General features: G+C 34.8%; 1 protein-coding gene across 1 annotated transcript; it reads right to left on the bottom strand.

Moving 5' to 3' along the window:
- Nucleotides 1-2,791: 2,791 nt before the first annotated feature.
- Nucleotides 2,792-18,233, bottom strand: nr2e1 (nuclear receptor subfamily 2, group E, member 1). The gene is made up of 8 exons (XM_041251518.1): nucleotides 18,018-18,233; nucleotides 11,597-11,684; nucleotides 9,481-9,716; nucleotides 8,463-8,609; nucleotides 6,244-6,340; nucleotides 5,720-5,869; nucleotides 4,748-4,853; nucleotides 2,792-4,360 (listed from the first exon to the last, which is right to left on the bottom strand). Exons 1-8 carry the CDS (start codon nucleotides 18,231-18,233, stop codon nucleotides 4,198-4,200), a joined length of 1,203 nt encoding a protein of 400 aa, XP_041107452.1. The 3' UTR covers nucleotides 2,792-4,197.
- Between the last annotated feature and the right edge of the window lie 6,437 nt (nucleotides 18,234-24,670).

Below are 24,670 nucleotides of genomic sequence, written 5' to 3'. Positions count from 1 at the left end.
CTATCAAAACAGTTCCATACATTTTTGATGCCATGCATATCCATTCATTGTACAAGTTATAAATGTATAGTTTTGAAAGAAACACGCTTCAGCAAACATGCATTTTCATTTTAAAACATTATATCTCATGCAACACTAGGTTAAAGAAATATCTTTCCAGGCCATGCTTTTAGCCTTTCTTGTACCTCCCCACCCCTTCCCTACCTTAACCAATCAGCTGCTTTGACTATTGACTGACATGCTTTCAGCCAGTAACATGCTTTGAGCCACAAGATGCTGCTGGGGTGAAATGACCAAGGAGGTAAAGCAGTAACAGACCTGGAGAGCAAGGCAAGCAAAATGAGGACTTACTGTAGTACCAGATGTCTTTTAATTCAAATGAAAAGACATGTTTGTTTTTCAAAACTGCACGTTGGAGACTTATGTAGCTACTCCAGTGCAAAATGTGCAACATTTATGAAATAATTTTATTAGCTGCTATTACTTTAATAACATTTTGTATACTGATAGTATTTTCAGAAAATACTGGAGGTAACATACAAAATAATGGTTACTCTTTAAAATACATGTAGATGTAGTAACACTGTAGTTACCCTTAATGTTTACTATATGCATCTAGCACACAATTAAGTGTCTTTTATTAAAGCGATATCCCCCGTCATATAATTTTGTTAATGTCCATATTAAATAGTCTAACAAAATGTAAGTATAGTGTAATTACATTTTAAAACTATGGCTCACTGCACCTTTTATTTTAATTATCATCATGCGTATTCAGGATTATGAATCTTCGCTGGGAAAATGTTTCGCCTAAAAAATCTATTTGTTTCACATGTTCGTTTTTCCATGTTTAAAACGCCATTGGTTGTTTAAAGAAATGTGGCAGAATCAATTCATTGTGTTGCTGCTTCACCATTCTCTGTGACGTCACCATCAAAGCCAGGCTGGGTTAAGAAGCTGAGATAGAGATTGTGTGTACACCTTTTTTCTCTGATTCCTTGTCCAGTGTGCTTATCACATCAGTACATTAAGAGTCACAATCATTATTTTAGGTCAGTTCTGCTTGTTTTGTATGACACTGAGTAAATGGGATAGATATACCCCTAACAAATAAGCAAAATACCTGATGGGAATTACTTGAGATTGTAGACTGCATAATCTGGATGGTATTACTGTATTTCTTTTTCAGTTCTGATTTTAGATGTTTTTTGGAATGCATTTCAGAATTGAAAGTCATTTTTCAATTTGTTTTTCTTGTGGTGCGTCTGGATACTGCTTCCAGCTGGGGATGTCGTATGAGGTAGATTTATATCTGGGATTACAAAGCATTTTGTTAGCCAATCAGATTGCAAGTTTTCCAGCCACTGACATAATTATCAGTCTGATTTCTGGGGTGAATGGATGATTCGTTAACAACAAATGGTTATTTTTATAAAAAGGGAGGCCATGAAGAAATTTGTGACATTTTTTTAAATTACATTACATTGAGGAGGTGGAGAATTGACACTGATCCAGATGTGCATGTTTCATTCGTAGGGTTTTTTGGTTTACATTTTCCTTTCCACTTACCTAGGTATTCAGTTCTCTTTTCCAAAATTGGATTTATTTGGATATAAAATATAGACGTGGACACGCATGCCAATTGAGAGTTTACTATCATCCCAAAATCTATCAGTTCTGTAATCTGGCTAAAGTCAGACCTGCTCCCCCTGTCCACACCCACAACTAGTGTAGCTAACCACCCCAGGTAATTCTATAGGATTATAAATGACAGTACATGTTGTTTTTGGGAAGATTTTCAGTACAATTGAATTATTTTAAATGTATTATAAACTAAAAAAGTAACATATTTTGAGATAAATTTACCTTAATATTGACTTAATAAAACCATATTTGTAGATTAATTCTAGTGTATATTTCCGATTATTAAAAGGTACAACATGTTTTAAAGTATTTTTTCACAATATTGAACAACTTTTACTGCAAATAAAAAAAAATATGTCAATGTTAAGGTAAATTTAGCGTAAAAATACATTTTTTTTTTTTTTTTTTTTTACAGTGTGTGCATCTGTATTCTCAGTGGCAAACAGTTTTCTGTTAAGGACACGCTGTTCTTGTCTAGCTTCTATTACAGAATACATGCCCAGCAATCAATTTGCGTGACAAATGAATCTGTCAAGCACTCTTAGAAAAAGGTGTTCCTGTGATCCTTATTTTGCCTATGGTGTTTAATAATGAGTGCTTATATACTGAATAGCAGGGTGTTTCATAAAATTCAATAGGAAACTGAACTGTTCAAAATTGAATCATAAAGGGCTCTGTAATCCAATACCCTGACTAATGGTTCCAAATGTGAATAATTTGAGTCTGTCCTTCAGTACTTATTAATGGTTCTATAGAACCTAAACACGGTAAGATTTCTAGATAGTCAGAAATAGCCATCTCATTTTATATAGAATGCAGGGGACCTCTGTGTGTGAAGGACCACCCATTTGCAGAAAGTGTGTGCAACATGTGGCAGGTTTTTTTTTTGTTTGTTTAGTTTTTTTACATCCAGATTTCATGAGCATAGGTCTTGCTTAACGAACAGCACTCCCCTTTGCATGTTGACTCTATTATGCAGCTTTATTTTGCATTGCAGCACACACACAAATCATTACTGGAACTGACTAGCTTGTTTTCCCTCATCTGCATTTGCATTTGATTTTTCTGAAGTAATTGATAACACCTGAGAGTTTCTTTTGTCTCAGTAAAATGAGGTGTTTTTTTATGCAGGTTTTATATGGTTTCTTTTTTTCTTTTTTATATAGATACACAAGATTTCGGATCTGAATATACAACTTTATATTTACCAATAAAGTATGGAAGGCATAAAAAAACAGAAAAATTGAACAATCCTGGGATGATATTTTTCTTTTTGTATGTAAGAAAATACAGACAGTATAGTGGCAGAGTTATCAAACCCTCCCTTTTTTCTGTTCTTTGAGTTCAAAAGCTATTCTATTCTATTTGCCTGCCACAGATGAAACACAGGCCAGGGCAGTGTCTTCGGCATCTAATGCACAGCAGTGTATTACCAGCAATACAAAAATAAACCCAGTCCATAGAAATTTCAATAGTGTTGCATCGTAAGTAATGTAAGGCCATGCAGTGAACAAAAAAAGTACATTAGAGGTTTCCAGTTCAATATTATTTATTCTAATCATATACAAAAGTTCTCATTTCATGAGTCAGTTAATTCTTTACTTTTTGTACAACAAAACAATTTATCATATTCTATAGTCCACAAGTGCTGAATTTCTCAGTGCTAGTATCTACTGCCATTACAAGGCAACAGTGTCAGCCCATCACATCAGCACAATTTTCTTTTAAAGAAAAAGCAGTATTTTACCCACAGCTGCTTAATGCATCATTAAATGTGTCAAACTACTGAATGACGGCAAAAACAGCTGCGTCTTCCAGTGCCATCATGGACCATCCTATGTACCTGGACCAGCATGTGCTTATCCTTGATCCGAGGCGTTCTCCAAAAGTATCGCCTTTGTTTTCAGCACTGTGTCAAGGACAGCGACTAGCTGACGAACAAAAGCAATTCTACTTTATTTGGTTTCTTTTGCTGTATTTTATACACTGAAAATACACATTGATTGTAAAGCGTGTCTGTCTTTGAGATGCAAGTTAATTTTCAATAAAGCAAAGCAGGAGTAAGACAAAAACAAAACATAAAATTAAGTACAGCATACCTCTCCTCCAATCCAGAACTCATTGCCTCTTTATAATGTTATATCACAAACCTTACTGTTGTATCAGACAATAATTGAGTTATTCAAGGTAGATCAACGCAACACGTTTACAGTCAGGTTCAGCAATGTTCTGAAAATGAAAGAGTCTTCCTTTAAAAGAAACCGTTCCACGAGTCTGAAAACCACTCAACATTTTAAGTTTAAATGCTCTGAACTTCTGCATATTGTTACCAACCAGTCCTTCCCAATGTTCTGCTTCAGTTCGACAAACAGATCTGCTGTCTCAAATATCCAGAACAAATAGTGCGAGTGACATGTCTCTTATAGCCAGCAAAACCTGTTATGCTGTTGATTAAATGACTGTTATTGTCAACGCAAAAGGTTTGTCAGAAAGAGGCATTTATTATTTCTTCGTAGAGTCTCTGTTGATGTAAGAAACATTAAAAATTCATGTTCAAATGTCGCTGGATTTGTACATGTCAGACAGCAGCCTCGTGATTGGCACATTTCCTATCGTTTTCTTAAAAAATACCTCTTCAATGGTGGAGGTGCTTATTGATCTTAAAGCAGGCAGAAGTAACAACAGTTTCCCAAACCGACAAGGCTGTGTTGGATGCCTGCAAGAATTACAGGAAACACACACAAACACACACAAAGTGATGTTTTTTAAAGGTTAAAAAAAAACAAGTATAATTTATTTTTTGGAGCAATTAGCCCTATTGTTTTACCAAATGAGTGCTGAGAGTTTTAGAGTAGATTATCAGTTGCAGCAAATCATTTTGTATAGAAAAGTTCACTGAGAAATTGGCAGGGGTTGCCTTAATTATTGCTGTTAACTGTTGTAATTTTCTATTATTAACATTTGTAAACAATAATGATCCTACTATTATCAATAATAAGCCTACTATCATCAATGATGCACTAAACTGCAAAAATCATAAACTGTACATTATGAAAAGCAACTTGATTTTTTAAACGATAAACTCAAAATCAAATGATATTACCTTGTGTGTATATAGCTGTTCAAGGTCAGCTGTGCTTCATCCTGCAGTGAGGCAATAGCAGACGCATTGCGAAAGGTCCTTAGATCTGAACCGCTGTGGGAAGGCACTAAAAGAAATACGTGGCAAATAAGATCTTCACTGACACCATCAAAAAGTCAGAAAGTTATGGTTACTGTTGTTTTAAAATATTCGTGATTATCACAGTATCTGTGATATAAAGTACAGCACACTGGGCTACAATATTGTGCTTTAAAATGCATCCTACAACTTAACTACTGCACCATGGAACCAAATATTTACGAATCAAACATGAATTTGAAACAGAGTATAAACAAAGGGTCTCTTAATATTTTTAGAATTGTCTTTAGACTTGCAAAAATATGCTAACAAAATACATGTTACAAGTAAGGTACACAAATGCTCAAATGTGTTTATAGTAGGTTGCTAGGATAGTCTGTATTAAACACTGGTGTACATACAGGTACAGCAAAGTCTTCTTAAGCTCCTTTGTTTAATTAACCTGTATTATTAAAATGTCACATCATGCATGGGCATTCCTTTCTGTCTGTGCGCTGCTTCCTAAAACTGAGCTCCTCCCATATGTTTCACTTGTTTGCTTTGGCTTGTTTTGTTTTGTTTTGATGGCATTGACCTAAACTAGTGGTGCAAGATACAGCACTGGAGCTATCTGACTGCAACAGGTGCAAACTTACATTGCACTTGCAAATCTCCTCAATAAGAAAACTTCAAACTATGTTTAGAAGAGTTAAAAAGAAATTCCACTCTCCACAATGTTATTATACAGACATGATATTTTCTACCTTGACTCCTAAACTTCGCCAATGTACAACTGTCACTTATACACGCAGAACAGTATAAGCAACAGACGCTAAAGCATGACTCACACCACACCACTGACAGCATTGTGGCACTTTCTGTTTCATTGTCCAGTCACCGTAGACTGTTACTTACCAGCTTTGAACGTGACAATGCACTTTAAGCAGGCGAATTCTGTGGCGTCCATTCGAAGTTGTCTGAATCTGCCAACTACTTCTTGCAGGGCTTGGATTTCTGTAATAACTGTGTTTAATCTCTGAGAGTCCATGTTCTCCGTGCTCATGCCTTCAGACATAGCAGAAATTCAAGGTCACGATATGAACATTCCAAAATATGACAATAGTAAAAAGTTTTACAGTTCTGCAGTTTTATATATATTCACCTTACTTGATGTCAACAGAGAAAAGCACCACAGTTTGCTATAAATAATTGTAAATGCATTTAAATGCATATAAATAAATATAAACGCATTTCAACTAAAAATTAAAAACCAATTGATTAAACAAAATAGCATTATTAGCATTTAAATGTGATTTTATAAATGACAGGTATACCCTATTGTTCTGTGAGAATGTCTATTCTTCATGTGTTCCTTTTATAATAATGGATTATAACGTTAATTCCACATTTTAAAAAACATATCTCTTTCCAATTCTTACCAGAAACAGCCAGTAGAGTGTTTGAATCAATCGGGATGGCCCACTGTGCAATTCCTAGAACAAAAAGCTCTCTCCAGGCCTCTTCCAAAAGAATTAACTGTCAGAGATAAAATAATAATATAATATTAATAATATTCAAACATATTAGCCAGAAAATAATACAAATCCAATAAGTAATTAATAACTTAATTAAAAAATGTTTATTTTTAGAGGACACCATCAATATAACAGCAACTGTATTAAGGTAAGTGGGTATCTACTAATTAAATTGACCTTTTAATTAATTGTGGCGGTTGTATTGATGCCAAGACTAAAGGAATGTGTATTATTGTTTTAATAACTCGGATATATATATATAATATATTATATATATAATATATTTTATAGAGAGAGCTCTTTAATCTCCCTTCATTCTAGAGTTTTAAAATCTAAATTAAGGAACACTAAAAAGAACAAATTGAAAGAAGACAATTGGTGTTTGATGAAGATTGTAAGAATTTAAGAAAACAACTTTGACAATGATCAAATAAAAAAACACAGACAACTAGACAAGCAAGATCTACGCCTTAGTTATGGTGAGACAACAAATAATTACAAAGACACACTCAAAAAGAAAAAAACAACAACACCAATAAACTGCTGACAGAAATCGAGGAGTCCATTAACACAAACCAATTCTGGGAATATTGGAACAAACTGAATAAATCAAAACCTGATGAACTGACGTTTCAAAATGGAAACACATGGAAAGAAAATTTAAAAAAGCTATACAAATACCACAAAATTAACACATGTTAGACCAAAAAAATATGTATAAAAAACTAAAACAAATGGAATTGTCAATTAAAGACAGCCAGAACCATCTGGACTCCCCTATCACTGAGCAGGAGCTAAAGGAGAAGCCGCAGGCCCACCAGACTCGGAAAGCCAGCAGGGCAGACAGCATCTCCAATGGGATGTTGAAATACAGCAGCCCCAAGCTGCAGGAGGGCCTGCTCAGACCCCTCAATATAATTCTAAAGCTGGGTTATTTCCTTGACATCTGGAATCAAGGATTAATTACACCCATATATAAAAATAGAGACAAATGTGAACCCAGTAACTACCAGGGCATCTTATTCTAGGGAAGGTGTTCTGCAGTATCATTAACACCTGGATACTGGCCTTTCTTACTGAGCACAGTGTCCCGAGTAAGAGTCAGATTGGTTTTCTACCAAACCACCGCACCTCTGACCATATTTACACCATACACACCCTTATCAACAAACATGTCCACCACAACAATAAAGGAAAAGTATTTGCTTGTTTTATAGACTTTAATACTTTTGACTCAATTTGGCATGAAGGATTATTTTACAAACTTATCCCAAGCGGTGTAGGGGTAAAGTATGTGACATCATCAAATCTATGTTTACAGAAAATAAATGCGGGGTTAAGATTGGCAATAAAAGAACAGAATTTTTCTCACAAGGGCTGGGAGTGAGACAGGCCTGCAGACTGAGCCCAACACTGTTCAACATCTACATCAACGAGCTGACCACAGCGCTGGAGCAGTCTGCAGCCCCTGGCCTCAATGTACATGACACTTAAGTTAAATTCCTGCTTTACACAGATGACCTGTTCCTGCTGTCACCCACTGAACAGAGGCTACAGCAGAGCCTGGCACTGCTAGAGCAGTACTGTCAGACCTGGGCCCTGGCAGTAAACATGAACAAGATGAGAGTCATGATATTCCAGAAGAAAGCCAGATCTCAGGGAAATAAGTACCACTTCACTCTGGGCAAAAACACTTGATCTAGATCTAGAAATCAACCCGTCAGGGAGTTTCAACCTGGCAGTGAATGCACTAAAAGAAAAAGCACGCAGGGCATTCTATGCTATTCTATGACGATCCCAATTAAAATTTGGCTAAAAACTTTTGAAAGTGTCATCCAACCCATTGAAAAAGGCTGAAGATGATGATGATGATGTGATGATGATGATGATGATGATGATTGTGATGTGATGATGATGATGATGATGATGATGATGATGATGATGCAGAATTCTTTGATTCTTTGTTTTCGAGAAATTTCGAGAAATTATACATTTCCTTTGGGGTATCTAAACGTTTATATATATACACACACATCTTAATTGGCTGTAATGATAATTAAGAAATGCATGTCACAAATAAAACATGCAACTCGTTTAGTGAACTTGCGTTCACTGGTTCTTACTTGATCTTGTAAAGGCAGAGTAGAAAATGCTGGTACACTTTTTGCCCATTTGATGCTCATGAACAACAGCCTGGCCGCTGACTCGCACACTGATTCCGTGGCTACTTCACACAGATACATCGGTGCAGCGCTCACTTCGTGGGGATACTGAAATACACAGCAGCATATGAACAATACAATGACAATTGTATCTCATATCATTATATTTGCACATGTGCACAATCTTAATTGAGTTTTTAATAAAGCTAGTGTCATTGTAACAAGCTGAGAATAGTGCACTAACTTTGTTCAGCTTTATTTTCCATACTATAGTGCAGATTCATTCTAAATTATAGGTGCTGCATTAGCTAAGGTGGGATAAGCCTTGGTATTAAAACAAAAAATCACAATGCAGCCCAATTGCTTGGTACCAAAACAAAGATTCAGTGGGCCGCACTTTTCATCACTTTCCTAACATGGCCCCTTGTAAAGGGTGTGGCATCATTCAAGCATTGTAAAGCCGCATTAGGTAGTGCAGGTTATCTTATACTTGGAAGTTTCTCTTATTTCTCTTAACGCACCTGAAGATTTGCGTTTAAAAAACAACAACACAACAAATAAATGAAATATAAAATTGGTATTATATCATACCAAAATACACCAATCACGCCTATAGCTAATACAAATGTAAACGACAGTTTTTTAAGAGAACACATTGATGTTTGTACTTTTTATTATTATTATTATTATTATATTATTATTATTATTATTATTATTATTATTATTATTTTATTTTATTTTTATTTAAAGAGGCAGTAACCAAATACACAGTAAACCCTGTCTAATACTGACCCTAGTATGCACACATAATTTGTTTTTCAGAGTTTGTTTCTGATTAAGAAAGAAATTGTTCAAACTTTTGACAGGAGCAAGAACTTATTAATATATGTATTGCACATGCCAGATAGACACAGTCACATTGACCTCGTTAAAGTTTTAAATTGCTCAAAACTCAAAATGTAAATGACATGTTCTATACCTTAGGAGTGGGTTGCACTAGTCCCAAGATGGTCTGCCTTTCTGGGATGCTGGAAACTGTAGCAAGCTCCAGGTTGCGTGGTTCTATCTGGGTGACTGCAGTGAAGAAAGCTTGGCCTGGTATAGAGTTGGATGGAAAGCGAGATGGGGCGCCACTGATCTCTTTGTGCCCTCTGAAGTACAGTTCCACTTGCTTTCGTATAGTCGATGTCCTGGGACCCCTTTCATGTTGCACAGCTAAAAAAAACAAAAACACACATATGTACTGTATATGAAAATAAACGTGTTTTATTTTCATCGACAAAATGGACAGGGTTCTTTTTTGTTGCTTTTGTAAAAAAAAAAAACATTTTTAAAAACCAGAAATAATAATATCACAACTAATACTACTTATAGGTGAAAATAGATTGCATGCATTAAAATACATCAGTTTTTTTTTTTCTGAAATATCGAATATTCTCTTTCATTAACATTGTTAAATATAAAGTAATGCAAATGATCCTCGGTGCAGTCATTTAAAACCAAATAGATAATGTTAAATATTATCATTACTACTTTTTCTCCTTTGATGTCATGTATTAATAACTAGCTGAAGTACCCAGCATTGCCCAGGGAAATTCAATATTTCATGCATGACAAATAGAGGAATGGTAGCCTTATGGTTTCCTATAAGTTATCGATCTTGGGTGTCGCACAATGCTCTCTGACCCCTTTCCCTTTTTTAACTTTTATTATTATTATTATTATTATTATTATTATTATTATTATTATTATTATTATTATTATTGTGTTTGTTTTTTTTTTTTCCATTTAAAAAAAAAAAAAAAAAAATTGTGTTCTTTTTATTTATTTTGTTTTAGTTTTGTGGTTTTTTTTTTTATTTGAGATACATGCTACTGCAGTGATCCAGCAATGAGGTTACTAAATAAAGTACCCCAAGGGTCAAAATTCAGGATCCAAACACAGCCCTCACCCTTCCCCTGGATGAAAGAGGAGGCCATGCAAAGTTTGCTTGCACTGGCTCCAGTGGTCCAAATGCATATAAAGGAACAGACAGACAGACAAACTTTCTTCTGTACATATTAAGATATAATTGTAGGTCATTAACCCAAAAAAAGTATAGCTGATTCAATTGACTGCATCGTTTGGGTGAGGTCATTCACAAAGAACGTGCACAGAAGGGCAATGACTAGCAGATTTTGAGGGTGGCACGTTAATTGACAATGTTTTACGTTGTATACATTTCTATATACTTTATTTGGCAATGGGGTAACTGAACTCAAATAGGGAATTCAAGATAATCTATTAATATTTCTGAATGAATTATACACACACACACACACACACACACACACACACACACACACACACACACACACACACACACACACACACACACACACACACACACACACACACACACACACACACACACACACACACACACACACACACACACACACACACACACAGTACCAGTCAAAAGTTTGAGTACACTTGCTGGAAACTAGGTTTTTTTCATAATTGACAATGTTTTACGTCGTATACGTTTCTGTAAATACTTGAAAATGAAAACACATGTTACAATATACAAAACAAAACATAAGGAGTATCAAAGCAATGTTCAAGAAAATTGAAAATTGTCTCTAAATCTTGGATTCTTCAAAATAACCACCCTTTGCCTTAATAACAGCTTCACAAACACAAGGCATTCGGTTAACAAGTTTCAGCAGGAAATCATCCAGCATGTCTTCCCAGCTCTTCTGCAGCAATTCCCAGAGATGTAGGGCACTTGTCGGTAGCTTCGCTTTGACTCTTCTGTCCATAGACAAGTTTATACAGATATTTTATATATATATATATATATATTCATAGATATATTATTATATTTCTCATAGATATAATATATATATTATATATTATATATATATATATATATATATAATTTTCTTTTTATGTTATTATTGCTTTGGAGAACTTCTATTTATTTATTTATTTATTTGTTTGTTTGTTTGTTTGTTCTCGTTTATCACCGAAAGAAGTTTACTTGGACAAAGGTAACACATGCAACACAAGTTCTCCAACCGCCTCTGTGGCATAACGAAGCGCCGTTTTACCGTCTTTGTTCATGTTCGCATCTAGACACTTTTTCAATCGGCAGGATCTGCATTGATTTCTGTGCGTCTTATCCACAGGACAGACTCCCTGTAAAAATACATATAAACAACACACATTACATTGATGTGTTACTTAAATCATTGTACGATTATTAAACCTTAAATAAAACGATTTTACAAGTTTAAAATAAATGCAAGCAATTAAGAGACACGTAAAAACTTGTATAGGCAAATAAAAAAGTAACATTGTTTGACGCAAGGTTTGACTACAGTTCTTTCTTGAAGGCACTGAGAAAGACTTTTAGGTCAAACTTTTGTCAAAAACTGTTACTGTCTTACAGTATGATTGCATATTCTCCGATTGAATACCATAAGTAATACCAGAACAAACCACCGGCATTTTTTATTTTATTTTGCATAGTAGGTTTTAAATATGTAATTGCATGGGCGTAACAGTTATTATATTAATTCATTATATTATTATTAGAACTGGTTTTATTAAGCTCAGTCTGTTAAAATGGAAACGTGCAACTGTATAGTATACTTCATAATTTATCAATTACTTTAATAAAAAAAAAAAAACTACAATCTGTCCCCGGGAGATAAAAAAATGTAGAAAATTAATGTGAATCATAAAAAAACAAAAACACGAAGACATTTAAACTATCAAAAAGTTTCGATACTGGAAAACTTATGATGCACTTTGAAGTTAGCCTGGTTCAGCACCTAAGACAGCGCCACCTTTCTGCATAAGGGAATTCTGTGCGGCGTCCTGATATTTATACAACAGAATACTTTACCTGAAAGTTCACAATGCAGACAGACATACGAACACCTAGAAAAATACTGCTTAACATATTTACCTCTGTATAATATATCATAATTGGGGCATCTGTTTTAATATGTTAATACATATTTTAATAGTATAAGTTGTTATTTTGCAATGGAATAGATTCATGTAAATGATAGATTGATGGTTATTAAAAGAATAACACAACATATTCAAAACATTCAGCTGATCAAATATGCGTGTATACACACTGGCACCGCGCTTAATTACTCAATCAGTACATTAACAAACAGTCAAAGGCATGTTGCCTAAACTTACAAAATACAAATTCAAATTAACATGGTATTTCTACGCAATGCATTTCAAAGCAGACACATTTACCTGATTACCAGATTTGCAGATATACGTCCGATTTCTTCTAATACTTCGTTTAAAAAAACCAGAACAGCCGTCGCAAGCGTAAACACCGTAGTGTTTTCCTGAGCTGCGGTCACCACACACTTTACACGGAATGTCCAAAATACGACCTTAACAAAAAAAAAAAAAAAAAAAAAAAATTATAAACACGAAAATATGTCAATAAACCACCCGCAATTTAATACAGTCTCTTTCATTATCAATGTATTATATCTTAAAACTTTCTTTTATATACAGTTCAAAAATGTCAATATAAAAACTGATTTACATGACCATATACCCGAAAACGTTTGCAGCATTAAAAGGTAACACATTAAGTTTTTTGTTGTTGTTGTTGTTGTTGAGAAAAAACGCCCTCCCATTTTCTCAGAATTATTTTAGAACGAGGGAATGTCTGTTCTTTGGACTCAAATCAAAATAATATGTATAAACGCATTAGTAGTGTTTTTATTTTATATTGCGCTTAAATTTACAGGATGTTAAAATTAATTTATAATCCATGTAACACATAATTATTTAATATTACATAGCTTGTAGGCCTTTAACAGAGTTACACTTTAGCTAAGTTGTTATAAGAATGATTCTAAAAGCAATTTTAAAACAGTAAAACAGTTGGGCGTGTACCTAATGTTAACTTAAAGCCTGATTTATAGTTGGGTACAATGTTTCACACTTGATATACTGTCAATGGCTCTCGCTCTCTCTCTCTCTCTCTCTCTCTCTCTCTCTCTCTCTCTCTCTCTCTCTCTCTCTCTCTCTCTCTCTATAATAGTTTTGAACAATGGATTGAGCATTTGAATTCGGTGGTTTAAGGCTTGTTCGGAAGCTAGTGTCATATCTAGGACCCCTAAAACATGTTCGAGGGCAGACAATGGGGACATTAGAAAAAAAGTGTTAACTTCATGGTTTTCCCATTGAAGCTCGCCTGACTGCCTCGATCTCGACCAGCCGCCCGCTCCTTTCTTATAATAAAACTCGACAGCTGCTGTAGGGGCTCGTTTCTAGTTGTCTTTACAAAGGTACCGCCAAATGTTCCTGTCCGGACATTTCACTCTGATTGGTTAGCAGACATTTACATCGAGAGATCATCGGAAAATATATGCGCAATATCTTTGACATGGTTTCTTAATTTTATTATTAGTATTATTATTATTATTATTATTATTATTATTATTATTATTATTATTATGTATTGATATTGTTTTTATTAATATTATGCACCTTATTGTTATTGTGTAATGTTCATTTATTGATTCTGTATACATTTCTGTTTTAACCACGTTTAAGCGTTTTCAGATACTGTGGTATGAAAGGCGCTATACAAACAAATACAATATACAATGCAAATCGGTCAAGAAATGATAGTGATCCGGTCTTCTTCTTCTGTTGTTGAAAGAGTAAAATACATGGTAGGATTGCAACTATACGCTGACTTCCAATAGGGTAATCTTTCACATGAACACACATTTCGTTTTTTTTTTTTTTTATTTTACATTTCAAGTATACGATGTGTTGTGTTTATTAGTAATTAAACGTGAAGACTGAACGCATATCGAAACAAAACTAACTAGAACTTAAAAACAGCAATACACGTCTCTATAAGTTACTCGCGATGTTACCCGTTACTTGTATGTTACTCGCGATGTTACCCATTGTATTGCTATGCATGTCTACAAATAAAAACTGTGTGTGTGTGTGTGTACATATACACAACAATCACGTTTAATCATCATTAAATCCATCGTGTTTTTTTTTTCAATCATAAAAAAACGAAGTTCCTCTTTTAAATCCGTGAATAAATTAACAACATGCCTTGTTCTGTAACTAAAATGAAGAGAACAACCCCCCCCCCCCCCCCCCCCCCCCCCCCCCCCAAAAAAAAAAATAGCCTACTGTAATGAATCATAAAAAAGAAAATAAGAGAACTGCGCTGTAATCACTGTGAAGTCTATGGAGTGTGAAACGGTCTGTTCCCCTGGCTCTGTGTGTTTAAGCAGTGCCATCTTAGGTTAATTGGGTGTTTGCTTCTAATTTGATTTTCAAATGGCCTGTAGACCTTCAATCGACTGGTTTAGTCTAGGAGAACAGAGTAAAATAACCGCGTTTTATTGAGCTAGGGAAACCGTCTTTAACTTCTTGCTGCAGGGGGTTCATTGGTGCTTATTGTGTGTTATAATTGCTTAAAGATATATGGCATATTCTATTACTGTAATTACCATCAACCTTGGAGGCGGTTGAAAGAAGTTCGAGACTGGGGAAGTGCCCAGGCGCAAATAAGACACGACTGTACTTCTGCTGCCTGGCGCACATAATGAAACACAATACTGTGCTAAAGAAAACAGGTCACCACTATTCTATAACGATTGTGTTCGCACTTTACAAAACCTTTAACGTCGTGTACATGTATGGACAGCACGGAGCTCCATACCTGCAAAGCAAGTTCTTAACACATTTATAGAATAAAATAATGAACGAAAAATATTGCAATGGCGTTCCAGCTGATTAATTCACAACAAATAACTGATCACAATCACTTCGGTTTTGCAACTATTAACATAGGACAGCTGGATGTTACTCTCTGGAGATACATGTTGTATGCATATTTATCATTTTGATTTGGGGTTCCCTTAAAACATTAATATTGCACTTGTACGTTGTTAGATGAACACAACACTTTGAAATGTACATCTAAGTGAAAAATTCAAACATTATACACCGAACTGGACGTGTCATTCATATTACTGTTGATAGAAAATATTGAAGGTAAACTTGTAACTTCTGTACCATTAAAGTATAGGCCATAATTGAATATTCTATATATTTATTCAGTAGAAAAGGTTATTTGATTGTATTATATATATATATATTATATATAATATATATATATATATATATATGCGAGTTTACGTCTGCACCCAAAACAAATAGCACAGTGTTTTTGCCTAAAGGACAAAGACTTCTTTCTGAATATTACACAAAGTACAACCCCTGCTTTCATAATAAAATAGCACATGAACATGTAGTGTCCCAGTATGAAATTTACATATTTAACAATTTGACGCGTTTCTGTGTAGAACGCGAAATTTCACATTCACTTTTGGTCTTTTTGCAATTATTTATAGGGAAAGCCGTGACTTAAGTGCAATGCAAGCTAGAACCCTAACAACACAACAGCATGGTATTAATTCCTTGTTAGAAAAGAAAACGAATAGCTGAAAACGAGAAATGGTTTTACAGGAGTGTAAAAACAAAACCTGTTGCCGAGTTCGTCTGAGTAACTTTAACAAACTGCAGTAGATAATTGTAACAACTATAAGTCTTCCTGGATAAGGGCACTTGCTAAGAAAGAAATAGTAAATACATGTAATTCTGTTTCGGTTTTACTAAAGTCTTATATATATATAGAATATAAATATATATCTATTATATATATATATATAGATTATGAATAAGATATATATATAAGAAATATATATATATATATAAAGCTAGTATATATATATATATATTATATATATATATATATCATATATATATATATATTATATATATATATATATATATATATATATATATATTCAAATGCTACAATTAAAGCTTTCTAATTTTGTATTTCTGTTTCACGATATAATCTGAACCCTTCTGCTATAAGTTATTAAATGTTCTATTTAAAAATTCAGGGTTTAGACTAATGTGATTTTTAAAATTACACGTTCCTCTCTTTAACGAGCGTATTCTGTAAGCATTTTCTTCCTAACATGATTGAAATAAGCTAGAGATAGACACGTCAGCTAGTTTTATATTGCTTTCTGTAATGTATAACACAAATAATACTGTCACAACACAATGTGTGTGTGTATATATATATATATATATATATATATATATATATATATATATATATATATATATATATATATATATATATATATATATATATTATATCAACGTTATGACAAATTTATCCCCCCCGTACGTCTTTTTAGATTGTCAGAAATGCTAGTGATATCTATATATATCTATATATATATATATATATATATATATATATATATATAATATATATATATTACTTAATGAAATATAACTGTAGAGATACAGTAGACACGAAAGGCGGTATTTATATAGATAACCCACTTGTTGATCCTGCGGATTTGCTCATCATCTCTGCTGAAGCAATGGTGTAGTTTTTGAAATCTGTGTGATGAGTTGACAACAGGTCCTGCACAGCCCCAGATGGATGCTCCAATGCAAATCCGTAAATGTTGTTCCGATGAGTTGTAGTTAGGTACAACGCTGAGTTATATTGATATAAGATACTAATAATAAATTCAACAAAATGAAAAGCAAATGCTATGTTCTTAGTCCAGGGATTAGAATACACACATAACGCCTGAAGCAGCGAAAGATGCGCCTCGATTCAGCAGAAAAGATGTAAAGATCGCAGAGCATCTGGTGCCCTTAATAACACTGCCACACTTAAGTTAGCAAAACTGCAGAGGTTGCCAGCGAAATCTGGATCAACTTATTCAAGGGGGGAAAAAAGCTATTTCTAAGTACCATAGCCTTCGTGACTTAATGCTGTGAGTCCCCGATTTAAAGCTTATAATATATCTGTAAAGAATTGAGAGCGCCGAGGGGAGGAGTGTTAGAGTCCCTTTTCCACTTCGTTTTTCTCTTCTGTTTCCCCTAACTCCTGTTTGGGTATGACGTCACCAATCAGCGGCTTTAATAGGAAGGAGTGTTGGGACACTTGAGGAGGCCTTTAATTATGGATTTATTTTCACATTCCCTTGACTCGGGTTTTACGTTCAGCAGTCACACACACACACACGCACACACACACACACACACACACACACACACACACACACCACACGCACAACGCACACACACACGCACACACTAAATTTGACGGCCATGTCATGTGTTCAAAAGTTTCCCAGTTAGGACGTTCTCATTTAATTCTCCAATTGTTTCTGAGTGATGGCTTTTAATCAAACTCTTAGAATGACTCTGTTTCTGTTCAGTACAAATATAATATTATGGGGATCGTGTCGATTGTTTATTAGGTATTCATTTAATATTGCTATTTGTAAGGTATACGTGTGGCAGATAGATCGTGTGACTTGAAAGACAAGCTTTTCTTGGCGTGCCAACTATATTCGCCTTTTATAATAACTTGGACTTGCTCAGCAAAAAAAAAAAACTAACCTCCCTATAGGCTTCCCCTCTAATGTCTGCGGAGGGGGGGTATTCTGTCAGCCCCTGATGATGCAAGGGGCTCACGGCGTTGTTCTCGCTCGTTTGTAGGGGTATGTTTTTAGCCCCGGTCTCCACGTCTTTCGCTATGTTATCAGCACATTTAATTAAATCTGTTCCTACCGACATAACGAGTGGAGTATCTGCCTTCTCCCCGCTGTATGACATTTTGTCACGGTGTATTTATTCTCCGGGATTTGGAGCAAATCCTTTAGTTTGAAAGAGAACGTTTTGTTTGTGACTGACTCATATGGGATCCAGGTTATCAGATCTGTCTGTCCCATTGTGAAAGGAATGCAGTCTTTACACCCATCAAGTAGAGAATGCTGCATTTAATCTGGACAATGGCATGCTATAGGATGGCGCATTTAATCTGGAATCAAATGAACTATTATTTTTCTTTATTCCCATTTACAAGTACTTGCATACCTGTCTTTTTAATCTCCTTTGTAAATACGATTAGCCGATTTCCACATCACAAAGTCTTCACCTTAGTGTACGATAAAAAAAAAAAAAAAAAAAAAAAAAGTATTTGGCTGTTACTGCAGCTCTGACCGAGAGGCTCAATGGTGAATCGGTATACACAGGTCTACGCAGTTTGCTGTTCTCTAGAAATATAAGTACATTGGCATAAATTGTTTGTTTTTGTTTAGTATATTTGGTGTTGTCTGTTATATGAGACTCTTCAAACATCTGATTTCCAAACCTTCTCCTAGATTCAAAAAATCTTAAAATCCAACCGAACGACAAGACTGCAAATTTTAAAAGTGCAATTGCATTTGTTTATAAATGCTGTAGCTTGGTAAAACAACAACTAATTAAAAATGTGTAATGTGTACTACTATACTAATAATAATAATAATAATAATAATAATAATAATAATAATAATAATAATAATAATAATAAAGGCGCCACGAAGAATGGATCCACAACCCAAGACTAAGTGAAACCAGTAGTATAAGAAACGCAGGTTGTCGGCTGACTTACATTTTAACTGAAGTTCAGCATGCGGGTGTTATGTACTGCTGTTTAATCGCCATTGTTAACTTGCGGGGTTCCGGACTCCAGTAAATAATTTGGATCACTGCACTAAAGTTCTCTTCGCTTGCACTTGCTTACTGGCGTGGAAACCTGTTGTCCAAGCACCGCACCCGTACACACTAACATTTTCACCTTGACAGCTTGCTGCGTCTTTTTTGCTTGCTTGTTTGTGTTTTTTTTTTTTTTTTTTTTTTTTTTTTTTACTTGCACACCACAAAACTGTATTTTGTTTTTTTAATTGTACACATTTGCACTGAAACACAGACCACATGTGTGTGCATAATCAATATATTTACATCGTGGTTAAAAAGGCAGGTCAGTCTGAACTTCTATAATTCCAGAGTGACCGTGAAAAGGCTGTTTGGCACCAGGAAATCTGCAGCATTGAGAGCGCGCCATCAGTGCATGTGATGCGGTACAACCTAAAATCAGGGCTAATCTAACCTGAGCTAACCCCGTCCACCAGGGCTATCCCAGGTTTAATATCGACTTCAAATCATTAACCATTCCACTGCAACTCTTTGACAGGTCTATAATAATTTCAAATAAACAACACGTGCTTGTCCACCTTCCCAGATTTGCCTCTGATGGTGCTCTGGTGCCACATAACACATTTCACACAATATTTTATACCTCGGCACACAGAAATGGCACGTCCCACACTGCGCGTTCTAGTGCCCTATTAGGGCTTTTCTTTTGTATTTTTTGCGCGACATTAAACGTTTTAACTAGAAATGCAGGATTAATGTAAAGACTGGTACCTTGCTAATTAGAGGTAAAACTGCCACCCTGCAAACATATTTTATGCAAAACGGCAAAGATGTTTATACATTTCCTATAGTTTAATGATCTGTTGAGTATTCATAAGACACTCGTTTAAACTCGCATCATTGTTTATTTTACTGTAAAAGTTCAAATCTGGTAAATCTTAAGTTTTATCGGCAAATGTTAGCATTTACCAAGAAATGTGGTAAAGGTCCGGAATTATGAAGAACTATAATAACAAAAGTGGCTCTAAATACATAAAATGTTTTACATAAAAAACTATTTTATGTAGTGCTACATAATCTATACAATTCGGTATTACTAGACATTTGCAATATATATATATATATATATATATATATATATATATATATATATATATATATATATACACACACACACACACACACACACACACACACACACACACACACACAATTCTTTTGTCACTAATTTGATCATCCGGGATTAGATTTATTTCCTTTGGATTTAAAATTTTTTATATATATATAAATAAATATACTTTATTTATTTATTTATTTATTATAGGGAAATAGGCCATAAAGTCACGTTTGATTAAGACAAATTAGTTTGTGTTACAATTAACAGAAACAATGTTGTTTAATCAAAATAGCCATTTTAAAATTAAATAATTCCTAAAGGTAATGAATCAAGTAAATCTCTTTTAGTCAAGAATCCGATGGGGGTTGTGTTGTGATACTATCTCACTGCGACGTGTTGATAATCAACTGCATTTTAGAAGTATTACAATCCTTATTAAAAACCTCAGGTGCTTGGATAATAGGTCTTTTTTGTCACAACGTGGAAGCGCCTCTTTGCATGGCATTAGGTTAGATACAGAATAAGAGTAAGGTTAAAGGTTAAGGTTAGGTTAGAGTCCAATTAGAAATGTGAAGGTGCATTCATTTCCCACATTTTCTTTCTCATTCATTCACATCTCCATCCTCTATAGAGCTATACTGAAGAACATATTAGTCTACTTCACCATGCTGTCAAAACTGCATAGTTTACATGAACCTACATCGTTTAAGACGACACATTTGCAAAACAGAATTCAATGGATGTGTACAGGCTGTTTTTTGTTTAAACTCACAACCAAAGGGTGGAGATTTATTTAGATTTTTCCAGTTACTAATCCACTATTCTAATACAATAGACCATTACATTTTGCCTAAAATGGTGCATTGAGCTACCGTTAATCAGGAGCAGCACTGGATCAAAGGATTCATTTAACCCTGAGACTGAAAACCTTATTTTATAAATGACTTACCTTTAAGTAAAAATGTGCATTTAATTGCTGTTTAATAGACACGCTCACCCTATTCACTTCCTGTGTTTCAGGTAAAAGGTCCCCACTTCAATCAATGTACACTTTACTGCATAGCACGGAATGTGAGGGGGTCTCAGATGGGGTCCCAGGAAGAAAGCTTGTGATCTTGTAGCTGAATAAATGGGTTTAATCTGATGGCAAGTGGAAATACATAGAAAAAAATGAGGCTGTTGTTTTGGTACTGTGGTAACGCCTTCCTGTAGATAATAGTGATTTCACATATTCACATTTGATCTGAAGAAATCCATGTTTTATTTTCAATTATTGTGAGGGGTTCAAGAGCTGCTCTTCAGGTCAAATTGTAGGTGTATGTAACAGAGGCTGTCTTTACTCAAGTACACATCTAGTCACCAGCCACTTTGGATCAAGTTTCCTTGCATTACACAGCTGAGCACTGAATGGCTCTGGCACATACTCATTTAAAGACCCCAATCAAGCTTACATAACATATGTCTATGGCATGCAGCTTGAACAAACGAGCCACTCCTTTGTTTTAAACACGTATGCATAACCCCATATTCACAACTACAAAAGACAGCACATAGGCCTACTCTGTATTTCGAACAACACATCAGTGCTTATATTGTGTGCTGTCTCAATAGAAAAAGACCAATTAAAATTAACAGGACCATGCTTTCACGGTCTCCAAGGTTATTGGGTCGCTGTGAGTCTGACTCTAAACACAAGTGATCTGTCTGTGTTAACCAAGGTTATCAATAAGGTATATATATATCCTCTATACTATCAGAGCCCTGAAATGGAAATGATAGTTAAGTTCTCGTAACATTTGACCCCCAAAGTAATTGGCTTATCCCCTTCACACATTATTTACCTTTATTAACTACCAAATAAATTGCATACATATGTATTACTACCCTAGCCTACAGCCCTTGGTTGTGCAGTCATGACTGACAAGACTAGTGGTACCGTTGAAGTGAAGACTGCTTCCATTGTATATTTAAAAAAAAAAAAAATGAAATAAAGAGAAGGCAGGGAGTCAAGAACATGGTGGTATTCTTTCAATTTGGTGACACACATTGTCAGGTAATGATACAATTTTGCAATTAAATTCAAAACAAAATGCAACACAAAGAAAGATAAGAGACAGATTCTTTCAGTTTAAAATGTGCAACGAAACAAACAAGTAACTTCACACACTTTGACTTCTCCTAACTAATGCTGCAGCATTATCAGTTTATCAGAATGGAGCTAATATGGTCCAAAGAGTTTGTGTTATACAAGTAAGACTAGATCTGCAAAGACATTTCAGAGCTGCTTGCTGGTCTGTATCATTTACAAGCGACGTTACAGAAAGATAGCCACATATTGTTGAAGCTACAAGCCTCCAGATGCATAACAAAAGGGTCAAGACAAAATAGAGCACATGAGACCCTGAGCACAAGCTTTGCTGTGACCGTGTTTCTCCAGCATCTTCGTGCTAGAGCTAAGACACATTACACATGTTTGGGGTATGTATTTTTATTATTTTTATTTATTTTTTTTTTTTTAGCATTTTTGCCTCTGTGCAGAATGTTCTTTTATACAAAAAAAAAATACATATTTTTTAAAATGATCCAAATAACAGAGAATATAAATACCACAGCTATTTAAAGAATTAAAGGGTCCACCTTGGTACTTTATATATTAAAGGGACTGATATGCACCTTATTAAGATCCACCACTATTAAGCCATTAATATCCTACAATATACACTGTTGATTTTGAATTTGTAACAAGCCCATAACAACAACAAAAGACAAGTCCATGGTAATGCATTTACAAGCAGTTCAACTGCTCAATTTTGCATTGAACTAGTAAAATAGAATGGCCACAGTAAAATGGCAGTTGTTTTTCAATTAAATATAAACACCATTGTAATGTTAGTGAATAAGGAACAGTTTTGTCAATCTGAACTCCTTTCTTCAGACCTTCTTCACCATCTACACAGCTGAAGAGGGGCTTTGTCGGAAACGTCCTGAAATAAATCATTTCCTAATCATTTAATATATGACAAATACATTTATTGAGTATTCATAAGACACTCATATAAACTCACATCCTTGTTTAGGTTCCTGTAAAAGTTCAAATCTGGTAAATCTTAAGATTTACCAAGTAAATTCATTTACACTTACCTTGCATAATAATGTAGTTTTACATGCACAACAAAATGTATTTTACCCAAAGCCACTTGGCATCACTCCCTTGTTTCCCACCTGTTCTGTAAGTACCAACAGTGCTTCACCTGCAGTAAAGTGAGGCTGCAGAAGCTGTAACTGCAGCTTGCTGCTGACAGATCTATCTCTTTGGCGCACATTGTCAGTGAGAAACTTCCACTCGAACTATTTTGGACAAAACTGGCTGTTGGAAAGGGTAAATCCCATTGCATGAAGGTCTGAACAATGGCCAAATGTGTTGATGTGCTGCTGGTGGTTTTGGGCTGACAAAGAGCGGATTAATTGGTGACTTGGCTGAGTGATTCGAGCTGGCTCCACTCAGCCAGCTATGTGGGGAGTCCCATTGTTCAGGCCCTGATTCCCACTTTTCACAAACTCGAAACAAAAGTCAATTTCTTTTTTAAGAGGAAAAATATCGGCCCATGTTTTAGCTCTGGAAAGTGACTCAGACTTTAAGGACGACTAACTTTGTGCTTTAGGTTTTTTGTCTGTAATGAGTGTTAAGTGAGAAAAGAGAAAGCTTTCAAAGAGTGGTGGAGACATTGCACCTGTTGGAAGCTGCTGGGCCCACTCTGTTTAGGTGGCTATTAACATTCAAATACACAGGAATCCCATCATCTACGGCTTTGAAATCAGTCTGATTCAGTAACTGATTCCTGGGGCTAGAACGTCAACCTTTACTCCTTTCTCATGAAGGCACAGACATGCAGAATCATATATAACACATTGCCACCTGTATGCTAAAAAGAAAATAATTTTTTTTTTTTTTTAGAAACAAAACCCTAAGGATGCCTTTTTATTGATATGCATGGGAACAGGGTATTTAATAAGAAAGCTGCTGTTACATAATAAGGTTTCTGCTCACGCTTGCCCTGAACAGCAGCTGGCATGTTAGCATGCGATTCTGCATTTTCAGTTGGCAAAATCATATTAATTGGATAATCAGCTACTTTTACACTGTCACTGATTCCATCAACAGCATTTGATTCAAACAAAACACAAATCTGCAAATAAAGAAAATCATCATTTTGAGTTTAATGATGTCATTACATACTTAATGTCAGATTATCTGATAGCAAGTCTAACACATTTAACACAGATATAGATACACCAATCTACACATCTACAACATCCCAGGGCATTTCAAAGGCTTACAACCAAGCTCTAGACTGCAAACACAAAAAGTGTATTCTAAGCCAAGACTTAAAAATGAGTTGAAAACAAGTTTACTGCCACATAACTTTTGAAAAGAAAGCAAACCAGTAGCACTGTG

The sequence above is a fragment of the Polyodon spathula genome, chromosome 5, assembly GCF_017654505.1.
Source record: "Polyodon spathula isolate WHYD16114869_AA chromosome 5, ASM1765450v1, whole genome shotgun sequence".
NCBI lineage: Eukaryota > Metazoa > Chordata > Actinopteri > Acipenseriformes > Polyodontidae > Polyodon > Polyodon spathula.
The sequence above is the reverse complement of the archived record's forward strand: the minus strand, read 5'-3'. Positions and strand labels throughout refer to the sequence as shown.

Excerpts from the sequence above, each read along its gene's own strand:
- nr2e1 (XM_041251518.1), bottom strand. The coding sequence starts at position 18,233 with ATGTCATACAGCGGGGAGAAGGCAGATACTCCACTCGTTATGTCGGTA. Across the intron at positions 9,717-11,596 it reads TGCGAACATGAACAAAGACG|CTGTGCAACATGAAAGGGGT; the intron begins GTAAAACGGCGC and ends TGTTTTTTTTAG. Across the intron at positions 6,341-8,462 it reads CTCTGCCTTTACAAGATCAA|TTAATTCTTTTGGAAGAGGC; the intron begins GTAAGAACCAGT and ends TATCTCTGACAG.